The 13,034-nt window shown below is 50.7% G+C and overlaps 1 protein-coding gene across 7 annotated transcripts in view; it reads right to left on the bottom strand.

The window, feature by feature from the left end:
- Window positions 1-13,034, bottom strand: part of MLXIPL (MLX interacting protein like) — a 32,574-nt gene that overhangs the window by 17,032 nt on the left and 2,508 nt on the right. For 6 of the 7 annotated variants that reach the window (XM_082857375.1, XM_082857377.1, XM_082857376.1 and 3 more), the window contains exon 1: window positions 148-454. The exons of the other annotated variant lie outside the window; for it this stretch is intronic. In XM_082857375.1, the coding sequence (XP_082713501.1) occupies window positions 148-446 (299 nt within the window). In that variant the 5' untranslated portion in view covers window positions 447-454. Of the gene's footprint in view, window positions 1-147; window positions 455-13,034 lie in introns of those variants that run through there. 7 annotated transcript variants of the gene reach the window in all.

Genomic DNA, 13,034 nt, shown 5'->3' on the forward strand with positions numbered 1-13,034 from the left:
GGCTGGGGAGAGGAGGGTATCCAGGATGTCGCCGGAGTCTCTGAGAGCAGCCGGGACCAAGGCTGGGGGCCGGGTGGGGTGTCCGGGGCCCCAGCGCGCGGTCCCGCCATGGAGGGCCGAGGTCGTCGGCCCCGAAGCCCCCCTCACCTGTAGGCCAGGCTCATGCACTCGAAGAGGCGGGTGAGTGTGGGGTCGATGCTGCGCGGCCCGAAGTCGGTGAGCCCCAGGGGCCCCTCCTGGTCGCGCCGCCGGGTCAGCGAGTCGCTGTGCGGCGATGACACCATGAAGTGACCGCTGTGGATGACCTGCGAGCGGAGCAGCCCGCCTGCGCTGCGCCGGGTACTTGGGTCCTCCGAGTCTGTGTCTGAGTCCGAATCCGGGCTGGGGACGACCCGCGGGCCCTGCAAGCCCGCGACCAGACCCGCCAGCGCTCCGGCCGTGGCCATAGCCGCCGCCGCCGCCGCCTCGCCTGGGCTAGGTGCAGCTGCCCGCGCAACCCTTGGGGCCAGGCCGGCTCATTAGCATAGCCCCGCCCTCCAACCACGATAGGTCGCTCGAGGGGCGGGGCCTCGTGGCGTGTGAGAGTGGACGGGGCTGTCTTAAATTAGCATAATCAATGCGCCAGGTGTGAGAACGCTGGCCTGGAGCTCCCGCGGTCTAGAGTTTGGAAGAGGAGGAGGTCCCTATGTCCCCTCCCGTCTTTCCTTATGCTGTGACCACTTGGAGTCCTGGTGGAACCGCCCCTACTTCACCCAAAAGGGGTCTCAAGAAGAGTCGTTCACACCTGAGCCAGAAAGCGCCTCAGTGCCAGGGATTCCTGCCCCCAGGGGTGCCCTCCCGTGAAGCCCCTCACCTAACAACTGCCCCCCTGCTCTCTTTGATCTCCCGGCTCACATTCACTCTCTCAGTGCTCCACGCAGCTGGAAGCACCCACCTCTCAGAAGTCTCGCGTGGTCTACCCACAGGAAGGTCTCAATACCTCCAGTTACCATTATAATCATCACTGCACCTGCACAGAGGTCCTGGGGGTTAGATGAGCGTGAATCCTGCCTGGCCACGCAGGATCGTTACCAGTGGAGATGGGTAATCGCTGGCAAGGCAGAGCCTTGGTCACCCTCCCCTGGACATCCCCTAGGCAGGCCATCTGCTCTGGGCCCCCTCCTCTCACCGACCCAGTGGTCCACCTTGTGTTCCTGTTTCTGAAGGCCCTCTTCTCACCCAGAGGACACAAACTAGGCTGTTCGGTCTGAGACAATCACACCTGTCACCTCACTGGCGCCTTTAACAATCCTTAGAGGTAGAGTTCTTGCCCCACATCAGAGCGGGCACCAGAGTCCACAGGAGTGGAAACAGGCCCACGGATCTACAGAGGGACAGCCACAAAGCCTGGTCTAGAAGAATTCTGGCATTCCCACCCAGGGCTATCTCTGGTGCGGGGACAGGTGAGGGCTGGAGGCACATGTTAACCTCCCTTGGTTTTGCAGAGGGTGTGGCCTAGTTAAGACACAGGAGGGAAAGGGGAGGAAGTGGTCATTTGGGGGCTGAAGGCTTGGAAAAGTTTCCCCCATACACTTTCTTCCATCCCCTGGTAGGATCACACAGCTCCCACAATGAAACAGCAGTGCCCCGAGGGCCCCTGGGACCGCTTGAGGTGCTGAAATGGTTACCCAGGCTGGTCACAGGCCAGCCCTTCCACACACAACGTCCCTTGGACAGGTTCCCTCGGTCCCTGACAAACTGTCACCTCACATTCCCAGGAGCCCCAGCTGCCCTGCTCCACTTGCCCCCTGCTGCTCTCTGCAGGTGTTCCCTCTCCCAAATTCTAGGGCTCCTCATATGCCCACCTCAGCCTGCCTCCTCTGGAGAGAGGGCCCTCCTAAGTGGCCCTTTTGGGATCCCTGGCACAGTGGATTTCCCTTATGTGCCTGTCTGACTTCTCCCCTGGCCTCCGGGCCCTGAGGCAGAACTGTGTCCTAGAGTATCTGAGCCCCCATGCTGGGCACCCAGGCACTTGGGGAACGCACTGTGGAGGTAGGAGTAGGAAACAGGGCCTCCTCTCCCTTGGCGCCTCCTAGCTTCAGGGGCCCTGGCTTAAGCAGACACCTGAACTGATCCTGCTCTGCCACTAATTCCATGAATGACCCTGGGCAAGTCTCTGTCTTACTGGGGATCTGTCTCTCTGTAAAACGGGGAAGTTGAAGTCAGTGATTTCTTAGGGTCCTGCAACTTGAACCACCCTTGGTTCTAAGTCCCTGCTATCAGCATTCCAGCTCACCCTCCCAGGCTCCTCAGGCCTCCTGTCCCCAGGAGAAAATCTCAGAGTTGTGTTCTGTGGTTCAAAAGACTTTCCTTTGAGCTGGTTCTCAGTAGAGTGGATTATCTCCCTCACCCCTTGCCCTAACCCTCCACAGGCATCTGCACCCCATTTCTGCCCTCCTGAGGGCCTGATAATACCTTTGGAGGCTTAAGCACTGAAAAGACAATCCCTCTGCACATAATTCAAAACAAAACAACACTACAACAAATAAAAGGAAGTCCAAGATAAACAAGGGCCTATTGTATAGCACGGGGAGCTATATTCAATATCTTGTAATGACCTATAATAGAAAAGAATCGGAAAAGAATATATATTTATATGAAAATATATATATATATAAAGAATATATATATAAAAAATGGAATCACTTAGCTGTACACCTAACAAACTAACACAACACTGTAAATCAACTACACTTCAATTAAAAAAAAAATGACACAAAAAATACAGAACAGTTACCCAAATGAATTTTGGAAAAAAATAAACTCACTTATCTGAATAAAAAAAGGAAGTCCACAAATTCTGATTTCTCCCATGATGACATCTTCAATCTTAAAAATACGTATATCAATTACTAAATTTTAAAAAGTGTTCTGGGACTTCCCTGGTGGCACAGTGGTTAAGAATCTGCCTACCAATGCAGGGGACATGGGTTCAATCCCTGGTCCAGGAAGATCCCACATGCGGCGGAGCAGCCAAGCCCATGTGTCACAACTACTGAGCTTGCACTCTAGAGCCCACGAGCCACAACTACTGAGCCCACGCACCGCAACTAGTGAAGCCTGTGTGCTGAGAGCCCGTGCTCTGCAACAAGAGAAGCCACTGCAACAAGAAGCCTGCGCACCGCAATGAAGAGTAGCTCCCGCTCGCCACAACTAGAGAAAGCCTGTGCACAGCAACGAAGATCCAATGCAGCCAATAAGTAAACAAACAAATAAATAAAACCCATCACTAGTCTAAATAAATAAATAAATAATTTGATTAAAAGTGTTCTAAATGCCTCAACTTTCCTGAGGCCTTGAATGTGTGCTTCCTTCACTTTACCCAGCCTCCCCCAACCTATCTGTATGGCCATTTAAGGGAGTACGTATTCCTCATTCCAGGCACTGTGTCCAACTCTTTTGAACCATCATCTCTAATGCTACTGAAGTAAGTGTTATTAGCTTCATATTACAGTTGAAGAGACAGGCTCAGAGCGGGGAAGCAGTTACTCAAGGTCCCCAGCTGAGAAAAGGCAGAGCCAGATCTGACTTGGAAGTCCTGGTCCCTACACCTATGAGGCTGCCACTCTCCATAGACCGAGGGCATAGCCGTTTCAGAGTGTCCTTGCCCAGATGACAGTGCAGACTTGCGTGTGCTAGCCCAGGTCACCCCTTCGCTCCTTTCCCATTTGGCCTGTATCACCCAGTGTTTATAACCTCTTGCTACAGACAAGTCTTTTTCACAGCTGTGGAGATGTAGGGCGGGGTCTTGACTGGGTGTGAAGACGTGGCCGTCCCAGAGGTCCTGCCTGACACCAAACCCTCCCTGTCTCCCAGCCTTAGTTCTCAGGATTGCTCCCCCAGACTGCCATTCGACGTCAGGAAAGCTTACCCATCCTAGATGGACCCTAGATGCCACTTCCTCTTCTAGCATCTTGTTCAACTGTAATTTCATTCTGCCCTGCGTTCACATGCACCTGCCTCTCTTCCCACTAGATGGCAAATTCCCCGAAAGCAAGAATCACATCTTACTTCTCTCAATGGACCATTTTCCTCTCAAGTGCAAATGGATATTTGTTGATTGAATGAGTTTATATTATATCTGTCTACTAAGTGTGCTCTACCTATTCATCTGTCTATCTATCTATCTATCTATCCATCTATCCAGCCAGCCAGCCACATACACACACATAGATAACATTTATTAAGTGCACATTATGCTCCTGTCCCAGTGCTAGGTATTTCACTTTTGCGAAAGTTAAAACATATAGAAAAGCAAAGATTTGGTACTCTTAATATCCATAGAGATGGAAAGTAGATTAGCAGCTGCCAGGGGTTGAGACTAGCTGGGTGTGGGAAAATGAGGAATGATTACAAGGGGTATGGGGTTTCTTTTTGGGGTGATGAAAATGTTCTAGAATTACATAGTGGTGATGTTCGCACAACTTTGTGAAATACTAAAAGCCAGTGAAAAGGGGTAAATTTGATAATAAGTGTATTATATCTCAGTAAAAAAAATTAGGCATTTAATATATTATTTCACTTACTGATAATCCTCCCCACTGTGTGTGTATGTGTGGGTGTGTTTGTATTTTTATTGCCATTTTACGGAAGGGGAAACTGAGGAAGAGAAGTGATTCAGAGGGTTGTTGTGAGAATTAACTATAAATAGTTAATGTTTATGGAGCCTAACCTACTCAGTCTAGGGAATCTTCCTAACAGCCCCATGACTTTCAACCCATTTTGTAGACAAGGAAACAGGCTTTGCTGAAGGTCACAAGGGAAAAAGAGAATGGGAGGGACTTCCCTGGTGGTTTAGTGGTTAAGATGCCGCACTTCCACTGCAGGGGGACTCGGGTTCGATCCCTTGTCAGGGAACTAAGATCTCACATGCCACGTGGTGTGGCCATAAAACATAAATAAATAAAATTAAAAATTTAAAAAAGAGAATGGGATTCAAACCCAGGCAATCTGATGGAAGCCTGCCTTACAAATACCTACTTTCTCAAATTAAAAGGACTAGCAATTGTTTGTGAGGATGTGGTGTGCACAGAACCCCATCCACTGCCACCATCGCTGTGTGACTTGGCACAATCATTTGGGAAAACTATTTGTCCATATCTACCAGAACTGAACATCCACGTACCTTATGACCCAGCAGTTCCACAGAAACGTGCACGTATGTGCACCAAAAGACATGTACAAGAGTATTCAGAGCAGCATTATTCTTATTAGCTCAATATTGGAAACAACTCAAATGTTTATCAACAGGCGAACGGATAAATATATCACAGCACAGACACACTACGGAATCTTAACACAGCAATGAGACGAACACTCTACCACCAGATGCAACCATATGGATGAATCCCACTGACAGTCTGTTAAGCAAAAGCAGCCTGACATGGAAGTGTGGATGCTGTAAGGCTTCATTTATATAAAGCTCCAAAACGGGCTAATCTCTGGTGTTAGGCTCTGTTTTAGCCTTGGGATGACTAGAAGGGATCAAGAAGGGGCTGCTAACGTTTTGTCTCTTTATCTGGGTTCACGTAACAGGTGTGTTCACTGTGAGTATTCACTGAGCTGGATACTTATGATGTTTACCCTTTCTATATGGACGTTAGACTTACAAGTTTTTTAAAAGAGAGACTCAGTTTGCACGTGCACATGCAGCCTCACGGAAGCCTGCCTTGGCTGGGGGTGCATCAGGCATCTAGGAGGTGGGGAGAGCGATGGTGCATCAGGCCCAGAGGAGGATTTGGCAGGGGGAGAGATCGTCGAGTGAGCTGAGGGAATAGAGGATGGAGAGGTAGATGAGAGTGAGAAAGAGGAGTCTTAGCTGTGTGTCTAACCGGCGGCAAGTTGGGAAGTCATTTCCCCTGTCTGGGTCTCAGTTTCTGTATCTAAAAAATGGATGAACAAATCATGAAGAGACAATTGATAAATATGACTACATCAAAGAGGAAGTTGGACTGGATGAGTTTTCATATCAGAAGCACCCAGCTGTTCTATCAAAAAATACGGGTCTCATCCTATGAGGAAAGAAAAAAGTCACTTCTCTTTGCGAAAAGTACGCTTCATGCTTACAGACCTTCTGCTTCTATATTTACGTATAGTGATATTACAAGTGGTGTCATATTGTTCATACATTTTTTTTTTTCAGCTGTGTTGGGTCTTCGTTGCTGCGCGCAGGCTTTCTCTAGTTGCAGCGAGAGGGGGCTACTCTTCGTTGTGGTGCGCAGGCTTCTCACAGTGGTGGCTTCTCTTGTTGTGGAGCCCAGGCTCTAGGCGCGTGGTCTTCAGTAGTTGTGGCACGTGGGCTCAGTAGCTGTGGCGCATGGGCTTAGTTGCTCCGCGGCATGCGGGATCTTCCTGGACCAGGGCTCGAACACATGTCCCCTGCATTGGCAGGTGGATTCTTAACCACTGCGCCACCAGGGAAGTCCCAGTTCATACACTGTTTTTCATAAATTTATTTATTTTTGGCTGCATTGGGTCTTCATTGCTGCGTGCGGGCTTTCTCTAGTTGCGGCGAGTGGGGGCTATGCTTAGTTGCAGTGTGCAGGCTTCTCATTGCAGTGGCTTCTCTTGCTGTGGAGCATGGGCCCTAGGCGCGCAGGCTTCAGTAGTTGTGGCTCGCGGGCTCAGTAGTTGTGGCGCACGGGCTTAGTTGCTCCGCGGCATGTGGGATTCTCCCGGACCAGGACTCGAACCCCCGTCTCCTGCATTGGCAGGTGGATTCTTAACCACTGCGCCACCAGGGAAGCCCCATACATTTTTAAATTATGAAAATACCAAGTGAAAAAATAATCCCAAATAGACTACCTCTGATCTGGATCGAGAACCACTTGTCTTTGTGCTCTGAGACTGTTAGAGTGGAGGAGGAGGGAAAGGAGGAGGAAACACATCAGAGTATATATCAAGTGAGTATCCAGCTGTCTGCCCACCCATCCATTCATCTACCTGGGCCTGTATCTATGCATCTTCTCATTTACCTATACGTCTATCCATCCCCTAATAGTCAGACTGTCCACCTATCCACGCATTCATCTATCCATTCCTAACCTGTCAATCCATCCATCCATCTCTTCATCCATTCATCCAGCTCCTACCAGTCAATCTATCTGCCCCTCCGTCCTTCCAGCTATACATCTACCTAAGTTTCTATCTCTTCATCCATCCCCTTACCCAAATACCCACTCACCTGCCCATCCAGCACACATATGAACTGGCTGTGGGTATCAGGCCCTCAGTTAAGCCAGGGGTAGGGGGGTGGGGGGATGCTCAGATACTTATAACCTGCATCCTGCCTCCAAGCAACTCTGCATGGGAGAGTGAGGCATGCCCACCAGCAACTCAGAGAGGGGTAGAAATAGTGCCTGGGACTATTTCGAGGCCTACCTCAAGCACATCCTCTTCTAGAGAGCCTTCCCTGTCCCCCAGGCTGTGAGTCAGGGAAGGCTGTCTAGATGAAGGTGTGCTTGAGGTGGGCCTCAAAAGACAAAGTGGGAAGCAGACACACAGCGAAGGGAGAAGCTGTTATGGGCGGGGAGAGCAGGGGCAAAGGCAGGGCTGGGGAGAGCAGGGAGCCAGCAGCCCACAGAGCTGCCGTGCTCCGGGCAGCCACCTCCCGGCCCTGCCCCTCATCTGGCTCCAGTGTGCACTGAGGCATCTGCACCAAAGCATGCCCCGTGGGCCACTGCCAGCTCATGGATTCCCTTACCAGTTCGTGAGATAAGAAACAGACATAAATTGAGAGCAAGTGTTTAGAAACATTTATATTGATTTAATGGAGTAATCTGATAGTTGAATGTAATAAGAAGAAGCTGAGCTTATAATTTGTCTATTTTTTAATTTAATTTTTATAGTAATTCGTTTTCTATTATTTTTTGCATACTTATGCATCCATGGCCGATTGAAAATAAAAATGAGCCCTTTGCCCGTCTGTATGGACTGCAGGCACTTAGAGAAGCTCTGGTAGGTGGCACAGCCTACACCCATGTACCCTCTGCCGAAGTGACCTCCAGGTCATTACCACATTTCCCTGAGAGAGGGGCAAGGTGGGGACTATCGTCCCCATTTTATAGCACGACTGGCCCAGGTTCTCACAGAGTAGGTGGCAGGGCTGAGATTTGAACCCAGGGCTGACACTACATCAGGCAGCTTCCCATGAGCTCTTGCTCCAGGGTAGGCTGAGCTGGGGGGTGGGCCCAGGAGAGGAAGGGGAAGCATCTGGAGAAAGAACAGTCCAGAGCCTGTCCCAGGGTGTCAGTGGGTGCTCAGGGCACTGAGGGGAAGGACAGGAAGACTTCCTGAGGAGAGCGGCCCGAGGGTCAGCCTGGGCTTCCCCACGTGGTCCCAGAAGAACCAGGCCCCAGGATCTCTGGGAACGTACGCTGGGGCTAGTTCCAGGCCCGGCCCACTTCAATCCCTCTCCAGCTCCTTCCCTCCTCTTCTCCTCCTGCATCCACACTCCCCATCAGCCACCCTGTGGGATCCCTGAGGCTAGGGCTTCTGCCCATCCCTCTTGTGCCCAAAGCCCAAAGTTCAGCCAGTGAAACGGGTCTCTGCCTGGCCCTTGGCAGGAGCCACTGCACATTCAGACACATCCTCTCCTCTTGTCCTGGGGGAGACTAGAAAAACAGGGATTATGATTACTCCTCACTTACGAGCTTGAGGTCACAAGGCTCTAATTCCTGACCCTGTACTTTTTGACTAGTATGGTTGAATAGTAGAGAGGAGAGGGAAGCCATTCCCTTAGGGCCCTGGGGTGAAGCCCATAGTGGGGCAGGGAGTGGGTGGCTGGTGTGCAGTGCCAGCTGGGGAGGAAGAAAACAGTGGCCTGTGGCATAACTAGAGGGGTTATCTGCCCAGAAACTGTTTTTTTTTTTCGGCCTCGGCTCAAAGCTTGTGGAACCTTAGTTCCCCGACCAGGGACCGAACCCGGGCCCTTGGCAGTGAGAGCGCCAGGGAATTCCCTGCCCAGAAACTTCTTATTCAGCACTGTGGCTGCTTCCTGGGCAGCCTGAGAACCCCTATCCCAGGCCAGGAAGAGGCAAGAATAACATGGGCCAGGTGAGGCTTTTTTCCTATTCTGTCGGTGGACCAGTAACATGGGACTATATTTTTGCAGGACCATTTGGCAAAATCTATTACATCAAAAATGTTGGTACTCTTTGACCCACCAACTTCAACTGCAGGAATCTGTCCTATAAAAATATCTTCATAAGCGTGCAAAGATGTACCAGGATGTTCCTTGCAGGACTGTTTATAATACTGAGAAACAGGAGAATGGTTGAATAAATTTTGATGTCCCTACAGTGGAATACTATGTAGCTATTAACAACCTCATCTGTAAAATAGTGATAATAGGATTTGTCTCTCATAGTTTTTAATGGGGATTAAGTGAATTAATACCTGCAAAGTGCTTCCATAGTAATGCTAGCTGTCATCATTGTTACAGCTGTAGAAATAGGAAAAAATCACTAAGACGCAATGCTGATTAAAAAAGAAACTTATAAAACAATAGGTGAAGTGTGATCCCATGTGAGTAAATTAATAATAGTAAACACACATATGAAAAAAGAAGAAAAGTCTGGACATACAGGCACCAAACTATGATACTGGTAGTCTTTGGTGGGTGGGTAACAGAGGCATTTACTTTATAAATGTCTATAAATTTTAAAGTTGGGTAATACCTGTGTATTGCTTTTGAAACCAGGGGGGGGAAAATCCTCCAAAAAAGTAAAGAAAACAAGAGGAGTAGAAGATGGTATGGGAACCCTTCCCCTCTTTTTGAGGACCCCGAAGTCCAGAGATCAAAGCTGCCTAAACAGCAGAAAAGACTCCGTTTGGCTGATCTGACACTGGGGAAGCTGGGGGTGCAGCTTCCCACCCCAGCTTGTCTGACACTTTATTCTCATTCTGCAGGGCCCAAGGACCCCATGGGGACACCTTCCCTTCAGGGCATAAGGCCCAGGAGGCTGGCTCATTAGGGAGGCTGGGTCGTCTCAGGCAAGTCATCTGCCCTCTCTGGGCCTCAGCTGCCCTCCCTGTAACATGGGCAGAAGCAGCCAGCCTCTTGTGTGTTGTGAACAGCTAGGGGAGCAGAATGTGCCACTGGCATCACAGCAGAGCAAAGGATGGGGGCCAGCCTGGAGTTGGTGTTTCACCAAGAGTCTGTCGTCTGTAAAAATGCCGATGGCTGCCATTTGCCAGTGGGCAGTTTTTACTCACAACATTGCTGACACAAAATGCGTGATGTCTTTTCCAACACTTCTCCAATTCACCAATACCAGCTGGGTGTCCTCCAATACAATTCCATTGTGACACTGTCTACCTGGAGTTAGCATTAGATCCCGCAAATTAAGGGCTCGGTCCCACAAGCCTGCCTCCACTTCAGACACAATCACAAGTCCAGGTTGTCACCGGTACTTTTGACCAACCAGCTATAAATCAGGAGATCCTGTGATCCCTGGCTGAGGTTCCATAATTTGCTAGAAAGGCTCACAGAACTCAGGACATCTCTTTACTTACACTTCCCAGTTTAGCATAAAGGAGACAACTCAGGAAAGCTGAATGGAAGAGACGCACAGGGCAAGGTATGGGAGCAGAGAGTGCACAGAGCTCCCATGCCCTCTCCTGGTACGCGCCCTCCCAGCCCCTCCATGTGTTCGCCAACCCAGAAGCTCTCCCAACGCCTTCATTTAGGGGTTTTTATGGAGGTTTCATTACATATGCACGATCGATTAAATCATTAGCCCTTGGTGACTGAACTCAATCTCCAGCCATCTCCCCTCCCCGAGATGGGGGGTGGGGCTGAAAGTTCCAACCCTCTAATCATGCCTTGATCTTCCTAGTGACCAGCTCAGAACTATCTAGGGGGCCACCAGTCATCTCATTAGCATACAAAAGACACTTATCACTCTGAAGATTCCATGGGTTTTAGGAGCTGTGTGCTAGGAACCAGAGACAAAAACTAGCTATGTATGTTTCCCATTGTACCACAACCAGGCCTCCCAGTGGCCTGCCAGGCCCTGAACATTGGTTGTCATGTCTAATCAACCCACCCAAACACCTGCACATAGGGCTGATGGTCCCCAGTTTACAGAGCACACCTAGCTCAGGGAGTTGTTTATTTACATGTGTTAGAGAGAGTAGGACAGTCATTCCAGGTCATACAGTTAATGAGTAGTGTAGCCTGGATTTGAAGCCAGGTGTGTCCGAAGGCAGAGCCCAAGTGTGTCCTTCCACTGGGCTGCTCAGAGGCACTGAAGGATGACCTGACCGCCCCTAAATATCAAGTATCAGATAAGCCCACCCAAGACAGAGCTGAAGTGCAGGGGCCAGGGTGGAAGGGGCAGCTGGCACACAGTAGGTGCTTTGTGAATACTTGCTGAGTCAATGGAAGACTGGCAAGTCCTTCTCCCTACACTCTCTAGGAGGGGGTGTGAGGATTAGGGTCTCATCAGCTGCTCAAGACTCATATCCACGACCTAGAAGTTTGCAAGTTGGAGAGGGCTGCAGACCACGTGTCCGCAGACCTCGTTACACAGAGGGAAAGTGGGGCTTGAGTTGGCTCAGGGGCTGCCTCAGACCACCAGCATGTCATGTCAGTGACCACGCCAGGCCTCCTGCCTCCCAGCTCTGGGCCCTCCAAGCTGCACCATCGGAGTCTCACGAGAGCGGGCCAGGAGAGGCAGAACAGGGCCCACTGTGTTAGTCGACCCATTCTACAGAGGAGGAAACAGAGGGCCGGAAAGCAGGTGCGCCTGGCAGTGCAGCCTCCTTCTTTGTGCATTTCTGGCCACCTCTGCGTGTCGAGGCGGGGTGTGGGTGTGTTTGCCCAGAGTCAGTCCCCAGAGAGTAGAATGGGGGTGCCTTGGAGGGGTGGAATGATTGTCAAGGCCAGGACCTCCCTGGCCGCTCAGACCCCTGCCTGCCTGAGAAACGTCAGGGTCAGACGATGCCCGGGCCGCCCAGGGCTCCCTGGCACAGAGGCGTGTACTGTAGTGCTCAAACCTGCCCCTGTTCTGTGTCTTTGGGGTCCTCTCTGAGTGAGACCCCTATACAAGGAGGGAATGGTATAATGGGCTTTGAGCGCTGGTTTCTCATCTTTCTTTTTTTTTTTTAATAGATTTATTTTATTTATTTATTTTTTGGCTGCGTTGGGTCTTCGTTGCTGTGCGCAGGCTTTCTCTAGTTGCAGCAAGCGGGGGCTACTCTTCGTTGTGGTGAGTGGGCTTCTCACTGTGGTAGCTTCTCTTGTTGCAGAGCACAGGCTCTAGGCACACGGGCTTCAGTAGTTGTGGCACAAGGGCTCAGTAGTTGTGGCTCGCGGGCTCTAGAGTGCAGGCTCAGTAGTTGTGGCGCACAGGCTTAGCTGCTCCGCACATGTGGGATCTTCCTGGACCAGGGCTCAAACCCGTGTCCCCTGCATTGGCAGGTGGATTCTTAACCACTGCGCCACCAGGGAAGCCCCTGGTTTCTCATCTTTAAAATGGGTGTGGTGATATGATGTTATATTTACCTTAGGGGGTTGTTGTGAAGATTAAGTGATATACGTGAATGATGGCCAGTGCTTGGCACATGGTAAGTGTGGGTTTCCTTCTTTCTTCTCTCTCTGCCTCTCCCACCCCTGCCCTTTCTTTTTTTCCTTCCTTCCTAGCCAACAGCTCTGGGTATGGTGTTAGAGAAAGAACCAGGTGCTGCAGGATACAGACAATGAGGGGACAACCTCCACCAGGGGACTCAGGGATGGAAAAAGCCATCTCAAACCAGCTGTGGGTGGGCCGACAGTCAGCTCGGCCCTGCCCAGAATCCCCAGGCGTCCTCAGTGCTGGGAGCTCTGGGAGTCATACCAACTGTGGTCCCACACCAGCCTCGTCAGGGCTTCAGACTCCTGGACTGACACGGAAAGGGGGTCCCAGGGAGGCACATCTCTCCCACCCAGAGCCATGGGGCTACTGGGGGCCCCAGCAGCTGACTGTCACCTGCTCACCCGCCTGCCTGCTGAC

The sequence above is a fragment of the Leucopleurus acutus genome (assembly GCF_964270905.1).
Source record: "Leucopleurus acutus genome assembly, chromosome: 16".
NCBI lineage: Eukaryota > Metazoa > Chordata > Mammalia > Artiodactyla > Delphinidae > Leucopleurus > Leucopleurus acutus.